This window comes from Cynocephalus volans, chromosome 6, assembly GCF_027409185.1.
Source record: "Cynocephalus volans isolate mCynVol1 chromosome 6, mCynVol1.pri, whole genome shotgun sequence".
Taxonomy (NCBI): Eukaryota; Metazoa; Chordata; class Mammalia; order Dermoptera; family Cynocephalidae; genus Cynocephalus; species Cynocephalus volans.
Genome location: NC_084465.1, coordinates 34,327,372 through 34,346,299, shown reverse-complemented (window position 1 = coordinate 34,346,299; position 18,928 = coordinate 34,327,372). Strand labels below are relative to the sequence as shown.

Genomic DNA, 18,928 nt, shown 5'->3' with positions numbered 1-18,928 from the left:
TTGCTAAAATGACAGTTTTATATGTTAGAGATTAAAATATGTTGCAAAATATTGAGAATCATGTTACTTAGCAGTCAGATTAATTGAATTTTCTTTTCACATTAGATATGCTTAACTTGTAAGGCTATTATAATAAATTATATAGTAAAAGTCTTAACTGGAAAAAAGAATCTAAATCAGAATAATGATCAATTTGTGGATTTGATATCCTGGATATTTATTATATTGTATGTAATGCTGCATTTCCATTTGAATGTTGAATGGTCTTTCTTGTTGTAATATTCATGCATGTATATTCATTACATTTTACAAGGTTCCTGGTGAAAATTACAGGGCTGTATTTAAGGTTATATTTTAATGTAAATGCTTGTTTTTTATGAACTGTTAAATATTTCAGTATTATATAGAAAAAATAGATTTTCTAAGTTCAGAATAGACAGAGGAAGAATATTCTTTTTCTTATTGATAAGATAAAGAAATGTTTCCCAGCCCCCCATCTCATTCTTTTTTTTTTTTTTTAATTTTATTTACCGAGGTGAAACAATAATTTGTGAAAAAAGAGCAAATCCATGAAAAATGTCTCAGGTCCAATATTAAAATCAAGACTGAACATTTAATTGTGACCCTTAAAGTTTAACAAAGTTATTATATACTAAATGAGAGACTCAGAAATGGCAAATGGACAAATACAGTGCTTCTTTATAAGAATGGTTTTCCGTTCTTTACTATCCATTAAAAAGAATACTCTGAATAATAGGCACTTATTCTTCTGCCATTTTTTGCAAAGTAAGTCTATGTTATCTTCATTGAAAATAAGCACCCTTGTTTAAAAGAAGACTATAGTTCCCATTAATGATCAGTTTCTTCTGTTAACTAGAAAACTTTTCATGATTACCTTGTTGACTGTGAGAATCAGGCAGCTTCTAATTCACGAACACCTGATGACTAAACAGCCATTGCTTTAAAAATAGTAACTCAGTCTGTCCTCTCTCAGATACCTGAGAAAGAACTCCTCCTAATTTCCAAGCTGTGTCTTTAGGCTCTTCTTTTTCTTTTCATCCTTGGCATTGCCATGGAAGCCATCCTTGAGGTTCTCACCCATTTGTCTTACTGGCTGACATCCTAGCCTTGACCCATTTTTTTCTCACTCCTGGTCTTAGTAGAGGGAGCATCCTGTTGCTCCTGGGAACACAACTCTGGGATCCAAAGGTTTCTATCCAGTCTAGGCTATTTTGCCTGTATTAGTTAGGGCTCTTTATGTTGCAAATACACAGAAAACCCAACTCAGACTGGTTTAAATATTAAAGGAAATGTATTGATCCAGTAGCTGAAAACTCCAGAATTGTGACTGGGTCAGGTGAATACGCTCACGCCATGTTTGCAGGGCTCAAGCGTCTCCATCTCTTTAGGCTGGCTTCTGGCCTTGCCTTCTGCTTCACACTCCACAAGGTACTGTACCCTCCCTAACCCTCCCACCCCCCAGCTGCAGGCGCTCTGCTTTTCTTAGCAACATGGTGGCCACACTTCCAGACTTCATTCTCCTACCACTTATTCTAAGGAAAGAGACAGGTTCTTTTCTGGTTGCTCACACAGGAGAGGGCAAACTTTTCCTGCACAGAAAATCCAGCAAAGGTGGCCTGAGTCTCACTGGTTCTGATTGGTTACATATGCCCATCTCTGAACCAATCACCATGACCATTGGGAGTTGGAGGTGGGAGATAGGTAACCTGATCTGTCTTAAGGCAATCATAGCCCATGCCTGGAGCTGGCAGTGGGGTTCACTCCAACTAAAATCACACAGCTTGAGAATGGGGGGGGGGGGGGGGTGAGTCAGTAGAGGAAAACCAGAGTGTAATATTACCAGTAAACAGTACCTGAATGCTGGGCAGGAAAGACATTAGATGTCCCAGTTCTAGTGATGGGTTTAGGAGACATCTCCTGACATCATACAGATCACAGCCAGACAAAGCAATCCAAAAGCAATGTGGATTTTATGAATGTGGGTAGAAAGTGCTTAGATTTGTTTAAACGCCCTTCATGCTGTTAAAAGGGGAAGGGAGGCACTCTGATGTATTATTATGTTTCAATTTAGGAATTCAACTTTTTTGTAAATTTGGAACTGTGTAATAGAGGCGGTAAGAGGCAATGATTTATCTTGAAGTGAAATCAAGAAAAGCATCTTAAATGGCAATACCTGAACCCTCTGGATAAGGAAGTTGACTAATTAAATCTTTTACCAGATAGCAGTACATTACACATTAACAACACCTTCTTTTAAATATGAACAACTGTATTATTTCCCTATTCACAATTTGGATGATAATTCTTTTGTTTGGTATTTTAAAAAAAAACTGTGACAGTTATATTAAGAATAATAATGAAATTTTAATTATATAGGTTAGATACTATGACCTTATATGTTTTTGCAGCTTTGGAACCATGTGATATTAACAGTAAATATCTTAGAAATACAGTTTAATGTTCTGAACTACTGTCAGTACTGATATGATGTTTGTTTCTACTTAGTTTAAAATGTGGAAGCAGAAAAGCTTCCCATCAAAATATTTATTTATAAGCAATTTAGTCAGTTGCTGATACTTTTGCCTCACTTCCCAGAGGTCATCTAAGATTGAGAAATTAAACCAATCATTTGGTTCCAGTTAGTTATCTAGAGCACTATGATCCACTGATCCACTTGGCTACTTGAGGGAAGAAAAATTCAAATCATATCTCTAGGAACCATGAATACACCTCAACACAAGTGTTTCTAAAAGAAAATTGGCTAAGATGCCTAAACCTTTTTTTTTTTTTTTTAAATTTCAGTTTTACTGTAGACCAGATGTGATAAGTCTTAACATTTCTTGGAGCAGGATGATAATGGCATGTGGCACAGCATCACAGGGGGGACATAGTGGTACACCAGAGAGGGACTCATTTCCTTTGAAAGAGAAAATAATATTAGCAAACACTTAGATAGCATTTACTATATGCCAGGCATTGGTCTATTTGATTTTCACAACATCCTCATAAAGGAGGTACCATTATTGTGGTCCTCATTTTATAGATGAGGAAACTGAGACACAGTAAGTAACCAGCCCAAGGTCACACAGAACAGAGTGGCTTCAGCGTCTGTGCCCTTAACCACCACAGCATTATCATGCTTTTCACAGTATCAACATTGTCAGTAGACTGCTATTACAATATACCATTTAAAAGTTTTGGGGATTGGTAAATATAATGAAAATTACAGGACATTCCTTCATGGTTTGGTTATATAAACTTGGTTGAGGAGCAGGGAGTAAAGTGGTGGGAAAACTGAGATCTTAGAGTTTGCTATGAAATATAGTGAAAATACACTGCCTCTTGATTTCTAAGCTCAGAGTGATTTAAGCTGACTTCTATTTTAAATCGCAGTGGGGCTAACAGTTGGATTATGCACGAATCTAATAATCATTCCAAAAGGAAATGACTAGCGGTAATGATCAAACTAATGTAGTGTGACATAAAATAAATACTTACATCCTTTTTATAGTTGTGCTTACAGCCAATTGTTACATAAGGTGTTATTTTTAATAGATGGATGAAATGTACCATTTGTAATGGTTTACATTCACATCCAAAGAAAAACCACTAGAGGTGCTTTGCACCAGATTAAAACCTTTTGAAACAAAATCATATTAGAAAAAGCAGCCTCTCTCCTGTGGTTGTAAAGAGAAAGTAATAATAAATGCGGACCAAGTCAACACAAACTAAAGTTTCATATGTGACTTTTTAATTTGCAGAATAAATGAAAGCATCTGATTTGTGTGTGAGAATTGCAAAGGCAGAAAGGTGGTGGACATGGAGCTGCCCACCCCCGTCTGTCAGATGGCCACCTTAAGCCCTCCGCAGAGGCCAAGAAGCCTTCCAGTCTACATCTGAGTAATAAGCCAACACCCATGATCATGGCCCATATCTACCCAGGCCAGTTTAGCCAGGAAAAAGGAAGGGCAGCCCTTTTGGTGCCCCTAATTACTCTTTAGTAAAGAAGGAATATCACCAACTTTAACTGCACATTTAAATACACCTTACTTTTTATAAACCAAAAAGAAGTATCAACACACAAAATGTAAATCAATCATTACCTATCTATTCCTAATACATAATCCTTACTTTTCATTAGTCCTGTCCGCTGTCATTGCTTCATCTCAAACTCCCTGGCAAACAACTAATTTTTACTACTCACAAGGCTCTATGCAAGGCAATACCACATGGTAAAACAACAAAATGGGAAAAATGAAGAAGTGAATGGGATAAATCCTAACAGTTCCCCTATTTATTGGGTACAGGAAAAATAATTTTACAAGCTAGAAGTTAAATTTCACTACTCAGAGTGAGAAACTCTTTCCTTCACCAGCTTGAAGATTTTTTTTATTTCCCAAAATGCCCAATTTACTATTCCTTGAGAAACTAAACCTTCAAATTTGTTGACTAAATACAGGAATGACAATCTCAAAATTTCAATTGCCACAACTCCTGCAACTGTGGCCACATCCAACACACCTGGTGCTTTCGAATCACAGGGAAACTATTCCAGGGTATTTCCATAACAGCATTTTAACACTCCCTTGTAAGGTATTAACAGTTTCACAAGAATCGGCTTTCAACCTTGGCCAAAAGTTTCTGATTTCTATAGGTGTCTGAGGACAAGCTCATTCACTTATCTCAAACTTTAAGTCCTCAAGAACAGAAAGCCACTTAGGGTAGGCTGTACTCCCCAGGTAAGGGGCAGGCAGGACTTAAGGCTGAGTGTTCATTCCTCACACCTAAGGAATTCACACCAAATGACTCCCACTTTCCACCACTCTCAGGGACTACTGCCTTCATGAACTAAACAAATTTCTAACTTAGTCCCCAGCATCATTTGCTTTTAAATTTCTGCTCTGCTGAGCTTGGAGTCACAAATCATTCTCGTTGGAGTTCATTTCTGTTCTTGTCAAATAAAAACACACAGTACTTATCTCATCAGGGACCCAATACACAGCTAAACAGTTTTTGGAGCTGAAATTAAAGATAATTTAGAAGATTTTCATGTTAATATAAACATCTATAAATGATAAAATAAAATGCAGAATTCACATGAAGTTTTAGGATAAGAGTACTTCTTAGGCTTACTCTAGGCTCTCAGCTAAAACCCAAGATTTCCAGAGGTAAGCATTACTCTCCTCTACTTTGAGGGATATACCTACAGAATCTTCTGTTCAACAGGTAGATTTCCAAATAGGCCATTCTATTCCACTGGTAATACCAAAGGCTAAGACTTGGCAGGGAATTCACTGGCCCTGAACTGAGTTTGTTCATCCCATCATGCCACATCCAAGCAGTAGCAACAGTACCACAGACTAGCAGGACTGCATTTGAATGCAGAACACAACCCTGAAAATGTGTTTGGAAGTCAAATGTATAAATTCCAAATAGACTTCCCATTATAAGGAAAGCTTTGATACCAGAAAGCAAAAAAAATTGTTCTCCAAAGGCCCTCTAAGCAAGAAGCAAATGCCAGTGTATAAGGGGGTGCCGGCTGAGTCCCACCCCGCCCTGCCGCAGGAATTGGGGCAGATGGTTAGGTTACCAGGAGCAGGGATCCAGGTCTGTGCTCTTCCATGAGGCTCCTCAACTGCCTGCTGCCACAGGAAACAGACAGCAGAGGCTCCCCACCTCTTTGCCTGAAGTCACGATTTCCCCTAAAAGCCAGGCCAGCAAGTGGAACTATCACATGATTATTTGAAATGGTAGCTGCCTGGGGATACACAAAAGCTTGAATACCGCATATGAAGGGGAGTCTGGTGTCAATGTGTAATGAGTGAAAGGGTAGGTAGTATATAAAAGTCAGAAGCTTGCAAGGAGAACCTCAGGTGAATAGCTGCATCCTCTCCCATGATCTTACTGCTTTTCACTCCATCTAGCCCTTGACTTGACTGAAACCTCAGAAAGGGGTTTACAATAAAGAGCAAGCCATAAGGAAAGGAGTAAGATAGCTTTGAGGGGGAATGGAAATTAACTAGCTATCAGTATGTGACAATCAAAAATCAAGTATACGGTAAAAAATCATCCTGGGAAGACAGAAGAGTCCTTCTGAGGAATGCTTTAGAAAAGGTGAAATCTGTTGCTTTATTCTACAACTCTAAATTTTACATGTATTATTGTTATCCAAGAGGCTGAAATAATTGAAGAGGTTAAGTGGCAAACCTCCCTGATCAACACAAGTAATTTTTCCTTTCATATTCATTTGAAAAAGTATTCTAAATGCATTTCCACTTTTAGCTGTTCTGCTAACTGAACACAGCACATTTCTCTTTCATTTAAAAGGGTGTGTGTCAACCAAACTGAATGAAACTGTCTTTCTGGTCAAATTATTTGTAATTGTGTAAACTTTTAAAATATAAAGTGCAATGCAGGCTAAATGGATTGAACTTCAGTCTATCATAAAATTATAAAGTATTAGCTGATTTATTTAAAAACAAATAAAATATAGAAAGAACAATGATAAATTTCACTTTAACAAATTAAAGTCAAGAATATAAAGACTCTGGCTCAATTTTTCTTTAATTTTCCAAATATCACTTATTATCCTACTTTCCTCAATTTTAACATTCATATTATAGTACACTTCTTTTGGAAAAGAATCTGTGCTTACAAATACAAAATATGCATGTATAAGACCTTAAACACCACTGAAAATACTAAAATGTGAAAGTTAAATTTCTGAATTTAATAAAGAAAATTCTTAACATTAGATGAGTATTGTTTCACTTATAATGCTGTATTTAAAAAGAGATCTGAAATGTAGTAAAATTATTGCATCCAAAGTTAAGTTGGCACAATCTATACAAGATACACTTGAGACACAAGCAAATTGCACCAAAGCAGTTACATACCAATCTTTATCCCCTCTTTTGACATTTTATACACGGGTAAAATCCATCCCTTTATAGTCTTTATAATCAAAGGGATGTCCTGCCTTCTAGATACTTAAATTCTATACATGTTAAGACATATCCAGAGGATATTACCGTGTTTAATCACAGCGATGATTTAATTGTTTACATGTTAAACAGTACAATAAATGCTTCAAAAACCTTGATGTGAAGTTCTGTAGGTGTATTGCTTTGCCAGATAATACAAAAAAAAAAATTCACAATGCAAAACTGAGAGTATTTATTTTCATTATTAAAAAAAAATTGCAATGTTTATTTCACAATTCCTGGAACTGTAAAATATTCTTTTAATTTACAGAATCAAGGGAAGTATTTTAAATGTCAAAATATACATGCTAAATGTGATTAGCATATAAGCACCCAAAATCCCTCAAGTTTACAAAAATTGTTTAAACACATAAGGTGCATTTATTCATAAATTACATTCCATTTGAGGGAAGAAACAGTACCCCAAAACTCACCATTATTTAAGAAATATCTCAATAGTTTCCAACTTGGTTCAGAGCAAAATAACAAATACTGCTTTTAGGTTTTTTGTACAAGCCATCTAAAATTTATGTTCAGGGGCTGGCCCATTAGCTCAGTTGGTTAGAGCACAGCCTTGTGACACCAAGATTAAGGGTTTGGTTCCCCTTACTAGCCAGCCGCCAAAAAATATATATATATAAGTGAAATAAAATTTAGGTTCAAAATTTAAGTGCTGCCTGATATTGTGAATGGCAGTTTGATCATTAGATTTATGTTCCCATTTAAGATACTTTATACACAATAGGTATTTAATGCCCTAAAAGTACTTTTTAAAAAACTGAGTCCTTTAGTGAACAAAAAAGTTAGATTTCCTATATTTTTATATAGAATTGTATACAAAGTCATTTGGGATCAAGCAAAATGTTATCAGCCCACTCAGTAATTAGGACTTTTCTAAATATGCCACTATGATTTCAGGCAATAACTGCTATTATGAAGTTACATGAAGTTAATACAGAATTTCTTGGTTTACAAATAAAAATTACTGTGATATTAAAGCATGCCTTTTTCAGCCACTTGGTAAGTGCTGATAACAACTAAATAAGGAAAATATATGGCAACATTGCTCCAAATATACTGACTTAGCTGTTCTGAATGACCTACTTAGGTTGGGGAGGGGACTAGGCCTGGTTCCCCAATTCTATGAAGTTGCCACCTCCAGCCTCACTATAATTAGCTTATGCAAAATGAAGTTATTCACACTGTTCTTACAAAATCCAGCACACTATGGTTCTGAATGCTATGTTTATATATTTACTTTTTACTGTGTACATTAAAAAAAACATTTTGTTGTGCTTTTCACATATCTGATAATATATACTTTCATACCAAACATTTTATTTCTCAGTTTCTTGGGAAGGGAAGCAAAAGATAAGAAAAGGAGCACATCAGGAGAGTGGGACTGTAAAGTAACAATATGCACACAACTAGCCAAATCTCTTTTTAATTTAAAAGATATTATCATCACATGGACATATATAACCATACATATATGAAAACAAAGTCTCTTCCCTAAGATCCATATTATTTCAGGATAGATTTTCACAGCAACCAGTATATATATATCAATATATTTTTCACAATCTGTTCAGTTACCCATTGTGTACACTTTTAGAATTAAAATATGTTATTACCACAGCAGTCTAAACATTGTACTTTTGGGAAAATTTGCTTAGAAACAGTTCACTGATTTGCTCATTCTGATGACTATTTACAAAGCTATCTATATATACGTTAGCAATAAATAATCCTGACATCAAAAGGATAATGCTCATGCAAACACCGAGATGGCTGCACACTTAAAATATTTACACGTAGTTTCTCCTTTGTAGGTTTCCCGTTAATAGTGACAGTACTCCTCCTTCAATCTTCTCCACATTTCCTTTAGTCTTGCTTCTGAGGGATGCATCCTTCCATTTCGACAACTTCAGGCCATCCTTCATATTTGTTTGTATCCTTATTGTTCTTTATGTGCTAGTGGAACACAATATAGTATACAGTTTGAAAAACCTTTGTGAACTGCTGACTTGCAGTAATATACTTTACTGGCTCTCATTTCAGTAACACTCATGTCAGAGATGAGTTCATATAAAGTATCGCTCAAGATATTAAGTGAGCAGCCCCCAGGGCCTGGCACATGGCAGACCTTCAAATAACAACTGAAAGAACAAAACACTGCAGATATTTCTAAAAGGACGTTTGTTAGTCAAAAAGTAAAGTTTACATTCTATTAGATTCTAAAGTATTTCCAAACTTAACTGATTCTAACATCCAAATAATGTTTCCAAAGGCTTAAAATAAAAGTAATCACATTCCAATGCACTGTCATGTAGGGAAAAAAATTCCCATGCGGAATTTTTAAGTTTAAAGATTTAAAATTTAAAAAGGGCCAAAGTTATCTCAAATAATTGATTACCAAGGACTTATGAAAAACATATGAACATATTTTATATTTGTTTATCTAATTTTCAGATAACTAGGATGGGAATATGTACAATAAGGTTTCACACAATTTGTTTTTGTCCATTAATTATAAGAGTCTAAGATACTAACCTGTTCAAAAGGGCTTTTTGTCTTAATACCCTTCCCACCACAGAAGACCCAGTTGTCTCTAAAACCAAGATTAGTGATAGAGGTACTCCCCAATTCAGCAATGAGCCGCCTTGCCTCGTCATTGAGTCTTAAAAAGGGAGAGAAAGAATACAATAAACATAGAATGCTGTAAGTTATCAAATATATTCATCTAGATATTTACCACGCATATAACACAAGATAAAATGAGAACATGGCTTAAATTAGAGGATATAAACAACAATTAGAAATTTTTTCACAGTATAACACATCCACTACTTGAATTCTTTAGTGATGAAAGACATGAGATCCAACAATTAATTTTACATTTATTCTACTAGGAAGTATCTTTTAGATGTTTTTATTTCACAACAGTAATTCACCTTCTTTAATTATTTTAATTGCATCCACCAAATAAATAAGGGATATGGCTGTTAGTAGATGCCTACCCAAGCTAATCCAAGGTCTTAAGCAACCAATATCTTTGTGAAATTAATAATCAGTTTGAATCTTCACTAAACCCTTTGTAAATTGCACTGGATCAGAATAAAGGTAAATGCTGATAGAAATCTGGAAGTTTCTAACACTTTATTTTTAAAAAAACCAATTTTGAGAATAGGAATATAAATTGTACTTCAGTGATAACTGCCAAGTAAGTGGTTATTTAATAGAAATGAAAATATTAACCTCATAGCAGCCGAGTATCTACTAGCAGGAGGAAGGGCAGTGACAAAGGTAACCACTAAGGAAAGTGCTAAATGAAAGACACCACTAAAAACTTTTGTGTAGTTTGCTACCCTAATGCTGATGATTCTCTCTCTCCCCTCATCTCAAAAGGGGAAGAAACTCAAGAGATAAATGCTAGCTGTAGAGCTTAAAACAAACCAAAAAAGAACAAAAAGATAACTAAGGGCAACCTGAGGAAACTAAGGTATTTGGCATTAAGCCATATGTACGAGTATCCTCTGAAATTAGGCTCTTACGGGTCAATTAGAGGGGTTTGTTCTGCTAAAACCTGAGCCGAGGCGAGGCGAGGCAAGGCAAGTTTTATATTTGCAAACAGCAGAAAGGTCCATGAAGAAGGTATCTAGTCACTCCAGTGTTCTATTTAAACATCCCATGCCAATATCAGTTAGCTCCTTTAATATCTTAATGAAAGAAGCACAGGGTAGAACAGTTCTCATTTAAGTAACTTAAAGATAAATGGGATAACTTACATTTAAAAAAACAAACTTTATAAAACAGAAAAGAACTATATATATCATTGAACTTTCAGGATTTATGCAAACCACATCCATGGGGCAGTGGAGCTGTTTTGACCACAGCCCGAGGACTGCTGCCCACCCGGAGGAAGTTCACTAGAATCAGTGAGAAAATAAGCTATAGCCTGTTGAATATTTAGTCTCTCAGACTCAACTCTATATGAAGTGATGCATTATACTCAAGCAAACCAAAAACAAGTGAAATGTCTCTATGCAAAGAAGCAGTGAGGGCTCAGCCTCTGTGAACATTTTGAGATATTTACATGGAATCATGTGCACATGCCCTGGCTTTCTCCCCAAAGCCCGTCCTCACAGGAATTAGCCATCACTTTTCAATTGTTTCTTTGCTCACTTGATAAGCCACTTTTGCACTGGAGGGAAACTCCCTGAAAATATTGCATGGACCCTGTTTTCTTATATCCAAATAGTGCTAGGGTATCATGGAACTAGAATAGAAGACTGTCAAATTCCACTCGTACAGTTTACCCAAATGTTCTATCTTCTGGTTACTTTCTTAGAACTCTTCTCTTGTACCATCATCACTAATATGAGAAGATGAAGTTTTCTGCTATAACAAGAACAAATGGAATTGAAATGCAGAGAACAGGCAGTGGGCTCATGGGTGGGGAAGTGACAGCCTCCTGCAGGGAGGCCTTGGGGCTCCATTCACATTTACATCTAGAAAAATTACACATTGGAACCTTACAGGCCTTTAAGTTTGCTCAAAGATAGCTGAAATCATGAATGTTAAGGTCACAAATGACAAGGGATTGTTTTATATATGAAAACTGCCTATAAAGTAGGTGTTTATACAAATGCAGGTCTGGCCCCCTGCAAAAAGTAATCATGAACTAAGAAATATATTGAAGAGTGGTCAGTCATTTTTACTTCTGTACTTTTGAATTTCAGAAGTTATCATTATGATCTGTAAGAACAAAAACCAAGTCAATTTACTCAGAGATCTAGAAATGACTTGAAGATTTAGCTCTATATTTTGACTCCATTCTTCTCTTTCCTTAATTTGAAACATCATGAGAACACCCTGAAGCCCTGTGCAGAAAAGAATTAACATAACTATCTTTAGAAAGGCTTGCTAGCAAAACTGGCCATTGGCTGGCACCTGGACACTCGGATTTGGGGAGAGTTCCCACCATTTCCAGATTGGTAAGAATGGATCACTGTACCTGTGTGCATAAATAATGCAGTTTATGCTGAACACCTGCTTTCTGTCTGGGAGTCTGGAATTTGGGGATGGCTTAGGCAGAGGGTGACCAACCTCCAATAGAAATCCTACATAGTGGAGTCTTTAATACGCTTCCCTAGTGGACAACATTTTACATGTTGCTGGAAGAATTAAGCAAGCCCTGTTTGAGTCCATTTGAGAGGACTCTTGGAAACTTGGGCGTGGTTCCCTACAGACTTTGCTCATGAACTTTTTCCTTTTGCTGATTTTGCTTTGTATCCTTTTGCTATAACATATCATAGCCATTAGTCTTCCTAGAGAATTATCAAAACTGGGTGTGTTTGGGGGGATCCCTGACACACATCCCTATGTATATCTAACAATAGTTTCTCAACAAGATGACTTTCTCAATGACTTCTAACATTTTCTGATCTACCTATGTAGAGTTTGGGGGACTATTTTATTATTCCTTTTGGATAACTTTTATTTAAGTAAAAGACAATTTAATATTGCAAAAAGTTTAAAACCATGCAACACAGCCAATATTTTGAGCAATACATTAAACAGTAGGTGTCAAAATGCCCCATTTCTTTAAAAGCCATAGTAACTAATATATTTACATAGAGCATAAAGTTTGGAGATAAAAGCTTTTCATTCTATATAGAAGCATCAAAAATTTGTAATGATCTTAACTAGCTGAGTTGCTAAAAATTTATGTTGAATAAATTATTTTAGTGAATAATTTTCTTTAAAATGAATAGAAAATTATCCTGTGATAAATCAGGAGATAGAGATAGCAATGAAGATTTCCGAGAAGACATTCTAATGCTGTACAGAGGCCATGTAGAGTAGAAACAGAGGAAGTGGGGACTGGAGATGGGAATCTCTGGGTTCTGCCTGGATATTTTCTGGGAAAGTAGGCACATCTGACAGCCCTACAATCACACCATAAAACCAAGCCAATGCCCCATTTCTCAAGCACAGACAGCAACAAGGAAAGCTGAAATTCTGGGCTCAATTCTGATTAATAGGGAAGGATCAGTTGGGAAGTAGAACTTTGCAAGAAAATCACCATACTATTTAATGAGTTTGAAAAATAAGAAATACTAGGCATAAGTGGCCATCTAGCCTAGACTTTAAAGAGAGAATAGTTCAAATTAGAAACTCCTATGAGGGAATACAATTCTTTACAAAAAAAAAAAAAAAAACCCAACAATTTTTACTATGCAATTACTAACAAACCCAGAAAAAAGGAAGGATAGTTTCTAAATTAGTGCTACTATAGGAGTACTCTATGATGGGCTCCGACTTAAAAAAGCAAGCATGCAAAGATACAAGACAAACCACATTACTAACGATAAAATTTTTAATACGACTACAGGAAGACCTGGAGTGCTCAGAATGAGATGACATTCAGAAAATAATGAAGCCCACAGAAAGAACTTTTGCTACTAAATATGAATAATGAAGGGACCCACTGTTTCACAGAAGTATGATAAAATATCATCAAATCAACGTACAACTGTCTTTTCCAGGGAGGCAACATTCTCTGATCAACATAAAAAGAACATCCATATAAGCGCTTTAAAGTAAATTTAAGCCTCCAAGCCCACACACATCATTCACTTAGATTAAAAACAAACAAAAAAAAACTTGTTAATGTAATCTTCAGGTAGTGTCAGTTATTTTAGAAGCATCATGGAAAATGGAGATGCTAAGACATTAAAAGTTAAGGATTCCAATTTTTAAAAAAGGCAAGGAAAATGTTAGAAACAATGGTCCAATAAAACTAATTCCAGTTCCTCGCAAAATTCTAGAATGGATGACAATGAGAAGATCCTGTGAGCATTAAAAAGAAGGTAAGAAAAGGGATATAGTGGGAAGGAAACAGGAATAAGTAAAGCCAAGTTAACATGATCTCGGCTATTTCAGCTTTTGAAGAGGTTTTCAGGCAGTAAATCCCTGGGTACTGTAATTAGCATAGCTCATGAATTTCAAGTGAGCATCTGATAGTCTCAGAAATAGCTTCCAAGAATAAAATAATGAAACAACAGCTGGATGGTAAGTCTATGGGAGTACATTGGCAGCTGTCTGAAAAGTAGTTTCTGTAGTTGATTAATACCTGAATCCATTAGAGGAGGCCTCTAGCAGGATGGCATTCTGCCTTTGGTAAACATTTTTATCAATGACTTATATTTAGATATAAGAATAACTTTGGAGAAAGTACAAAACTTGGATCATGGAAATCTCATAGGACAAATGTCAGTATCAAGACCAAGTGGGCCCAAGTCAGCAAAATTAAGTTTAACAAGGATAAATGAATATAAAGTCCTTCATTCAGATGAAATAAAAGTAAGTTCTAAATGAAGACCTGACTTGGCAGAGGTAAAAAAAAAAAAAAAAAATCTGAGATCAAATGAAAAGATCTGAGAATTTAACTTGACCAATAACTAATACTTGTCTGCATGAATATTCAAAGAAATGTAATCCCTAAAACATGGTAAGCTAGCAATTGCATTGTATCCTGGTCTGGCCAGACCACATCTGGAACACTATGTTTGATTTGGAGCACTCGTTTTAAGAGACAATAATCAACTAGAGAATGCCTAAGAAATACAGCCAGGAGGATAAAAAGAGCTCAAAACTTAACAAGATAAAAAGTTAAAAGAGCCATGGAAAATAGAAAACTAAGAGAGAAATGCCAATTAGCTTTGAACACTTGAAGTATATCAAATGATTTGGGGAATATATTTATTGTTTTGTTATTCCATTTACCCAAGTTAAAGACTATCAGGTAGAATTTACAGTGAGAACAAAACATTTCCTTATGAATATTGTTTGTTTTGTTTCAAATAGAGAAATGACGAGAGTATCGGTGCCCTTAACAGGCGAGGAGTTCAGTGGAGGTATTAATAGAGAAGTTCAAGGGAATCTTGCCCAGGCTCAGAAAGGACTTGGATGCTCTTGCAGGTGTCCTTTAGGATCCCTTCTTACTCCAAGATACTCACATTTCAATCCATCACTTAGGCATGAACTTAACACGCCATAGAGTATTCACTTAAAAGGAGGGATAGCAAAATTTAGTTTGCTCATTCAAAGTATTATTTGCTAAATAAACAAAAAATATTAGACACCTGCCAAGATAACATGTTTATGTATTTTTATATTTAATAGATGTAGATGGCCCCTCATAAGGATTGTCTATCTCAGTATAAAAGACACGATGCTTACAATTTATTTTACCAGTGTTTGGAAGAGGTCAATATTTAACACAAATTCATGTGCTCCAAACAAAAATGCATACAACCCAATTCATTTAAATGCACAGAAGTTGAATTATATATTAACCAAGTGACCCAGTGTAAAGACATCAAAGTTTAGATTTCTACTTTTGCCTTATAGGTTGAATCCTCTTCTTAGGCACCTTTTGGTCCATTTAATGGGCACCAAAAAACAGCAGCTAAAGAGCAAACATCATCCCTGCCTTAGTTCTTAGGTATGGCTACAATTTACTATTGTCACATTAGTAGGTTAAGGGGCACAGTTTTAATTTCCACCAGGTACAATAATAATCAGAAAAGTGGGACTTCTTTTAAAATGTTAAATTCCAAATTATACATTTAATATCCTATTTTCTCAGCAAAAGCAAATAGCAAGTCATCTGTTTTTCGATAAGGAAAACCTAATTACATTGTTTCATTCTATTTAGCTTACATGGAAATGGTTGAATATGCCAGTTTTATGTTAATCTTCAGTGAATGGAGTTAATACACCCCTAGTCGAACCAGATAAAATGTACAATGTCAATGAAACTACTTCACCTTAGAGCCATTCATAAAATGGCACTATTTCTTTCCTGTAAATCTGCAATAAGATAGCTATAAAAATCAGTAAGGAGAAAGATATGCCATACTCCTGTGTGGATCCTGTAGTTTTAAGGACTTTACAATGAAATTTGTAAGGGATGTTTTTTATTCTTGAGAAAAGTTATCTGGAAAAAATATTATAGAAAATATTTTATTGTTTAGAAAGAATATTAAAGTGATCAAAGTGAGTTTAGCCCCACTAGAGAAGTATGAAGTACACTTATTTTTATTAGTTATAAAATAACTGAAATAATGTCTTTCTGGAACAGAACTAAATAGGTCAACAAAATAGCACAGAACAGAAATTCCAGAAGGAGAGCCAAATCTACATAAGAACCTAGTGTTACACAGGCATTATAAGTCATTTGAGAAATTAGAAATGGATTTTTAAAAACACATGAAAACAGTGAAATCACTGGAAGAAACAATCTACTAAATACCTAATTTATAGATGCAAAAATACTTCTCAAGCATAAAAGTACAAGAAACTTAAAAAAAAAAAAAAAAGAAATCCACAAACATGACTATGTAAGAATTAGGTTAAACTTCTAAAAGTCAAAAAGCACCATAAATTAACAAAATTCAAAGCAAATGAGGTACCAAAAAAATACATTTTTAACATGAGAAATGGTTAATGTCCTTAATATATAAAGGGCTCTTACAAATCAATATGGGTCAACTTAAATGGTCAAAACACAATTTACAAAGTAAAGGCCAAAAATCTTGTGGAAAAAATCCAATTTCACCAGTAATCAAAGAAAGAAATGTTGAAACAAGATCCTTTTGAAACTCTTAGAATTGGAACTGTTAAAAAATTAACAATCAGTGCCATGAAACTTCTGAGAAAAACATAAAATTAGTACAAATTGTTTAAAATCTGTTTTTTTAAAGTGTACATCCTTAATTCAACAATCCCACTTCAAAAAATTTTATCTTAAGGAACCATACACATGGATTGTTTAAAAAATTTTTAGACAGTTCATTTTGCTAAGTATGAAAAACTGAAAATAGCTTATGATTCCAACAGTAGGAATCCTATTAAACAGATTATAAATCATGACACATTTAAAAACTAGACTAGGCAGACATGAACAATTCTATTATGAGGAACATTTAACGATATGGGAAAATAGTCACCACTTAAGTGAAAAGGCATGCTATACATACTATCATTCCAAATATTTAAAATAAAGAAAATATGTCCATTAAGTTGTCTGGAATGGAAACTAAAATATCACCGATAGTTATCCCTGGGTAGTGAGATGAGCTATAATTTTTCTTCTTTGTGTTTTTCTATATCGTCCAAATTTTTTACAACATATACAATTTTATGGAAAAAAGTTACAAAACTACCATCTATTAAACTTTATGAAAAATATATCACACCTGTATCTTTGACAGTTAATTCCCACTTCTAGAAATTCACCTTAAAGACATACTCAAAGTTGCAAAAGATATCATATAAAAGAAGGTTTATCACAATGTTATTTATAAGATGAAAAAATTTGGCAGCATCAGACGAGCTTTTAAATAAAGGTGAGCCCTTAAGAGGAACTGTTGGTGAACCATGAAAAATGCTACCGAAGAATATTAATGCCAGGGAAAACAATTTAAGGCTGTTAAAAACAGAATATAAAGAAAGTATAAAACAGTTTATGTACAATGTGATTCTAATGTCATAACTATATATGCATGATAAACATTTACTTAGAAAGACAAGAAGAAAACAAACCCCCCCCCCAAAAAAAAGCTAGTAGTATTTATCTGATAGTTGGATCACTTTGCTCTATTTTACAAATATTTTTCCAGTGAAAATGTATTGTTTTTTTAGTTTAAATTACAGCTCCAAGAAGTTGTATAAAGTTTTAACTCCACATACTTGGTTGCGCCATCATCATATGTTCCCATTAAGACTATTGTCCCATCTTGTATGGCCTTCAGAAACTCAATAAATGGTGCCACATCTGAAGAAAAAGAAAGGGTTGAAGGTTTTTTTTTTTTTAAATGACTGATGATAATGATAATCTCTAAAACTAACATTATAAAATACAAAGTATCTGTAAATCAATAATTTCTAATGTAGAGTAACCCAAAAGGGAGACAAATCTTACAAAGAGTTTAAAAATCATCAATTTTGCCCCTTAATATGATCCCACCATCAATTCACAATTTACAATTTCCCAATCCTGATTTCTCCTGTGTCTTTTATACTGATATTCCTGGGGCTAAGTGAAAAAACCACAGCAAAGTCATATGAAAGCATGACCTGTAAAGTAAGAAACTTGGGGATGTCTTGTATACAAATAATTGGGATGAAGGAAAACTTGACTCTGGGGTCCATGGGTAAGCTTTCGGGGGCAGGAGCGAGGTTCTTAGACTCCCTGAGTAAAACTGCTTGTATGGGTACTTTACTAGAAAGAGGATGCACAGCAATCAAGCAATACTTAAAGAGATATATAATTTTTTAAAAAATCTATAAAAACACTCACATACACACACACACAGACTTAATGGATCTAGGTATATCTTCTTGCTGTAAACTGGGGCAAGGAACATAGGTTCTGTTATCACTAAAAGCCAAACTAATTACGGCAAATATTATAGTCACTACTCACTTCATCTAATGAATCAAAATCCACAAGAACTTCAAAATAAACTACATTAGTGACTACAAAATGGTGATGCCAGATAGACAGGTTAGGTACTGCAAATCATTTTTTACACCTTGAACTCTTTACACAATATCAGGTTTTCCTATAGGCCCGAAGTCTAACACTACTTCAAAAAACCAGGTTACTTCAAACTTACTCAGTTTCTTTCCACAGCGAATATTCGAAAGATTTTCTCAATAGACTCTATTTTATAATAACAGCATTTTCAATTCAGAAGAAATGTAACAAAGCAGCTACTTCCACTTAAATGCAAAGATGGCAATAAACTGCAACTGTTTCTTTACTGGGAGAATGTGTTCGGCAGTAAGCAATCTACCTGTGATGAGGGGAGTGGGCAATACCAGAGCTTTTGGTCATATAATTGATTTCA

At 34.8% G+C, this 18,928-nt stretch overlaps 1 protein-coding gene across 2 annotated transcripts in view; it reads right to left on the bottom strand.

Moving 5' to 3' along the window:
- Positions 1–6,781: 6,781 nt before the first annotated feature.
- The window catches only part of FAM3C (FAM3 metabolism regulating signaling molecule C), a 44,778-nt gene continuing 32,631 nt past the window's right edge, over positions 6,782–18,928 (bottom strand). For both annotated transcript variants that reach the window (XM_063099273.1, XM_063099272.1), the window contains exons 8-10: positions 17,766–17,850; positions 9,558–9,684; positions 6,782–8,978 (exon numbers count right to left, since the gene is read on the bottom strand). In XM_063099273.1, coding sequence (XP_062955343.1) covers positions 8,889–8,978; positions 9,558–9,684; positions 17,766–17,850 — 302 coding nt within the window. In that variant the 3' untranslated portion in view covers positions 6,782–8,888. The remainder of the gene's footprint in view (positions 8,979–9,557; positions 9,685–17,765; positions 17,851–18,928) is intronic.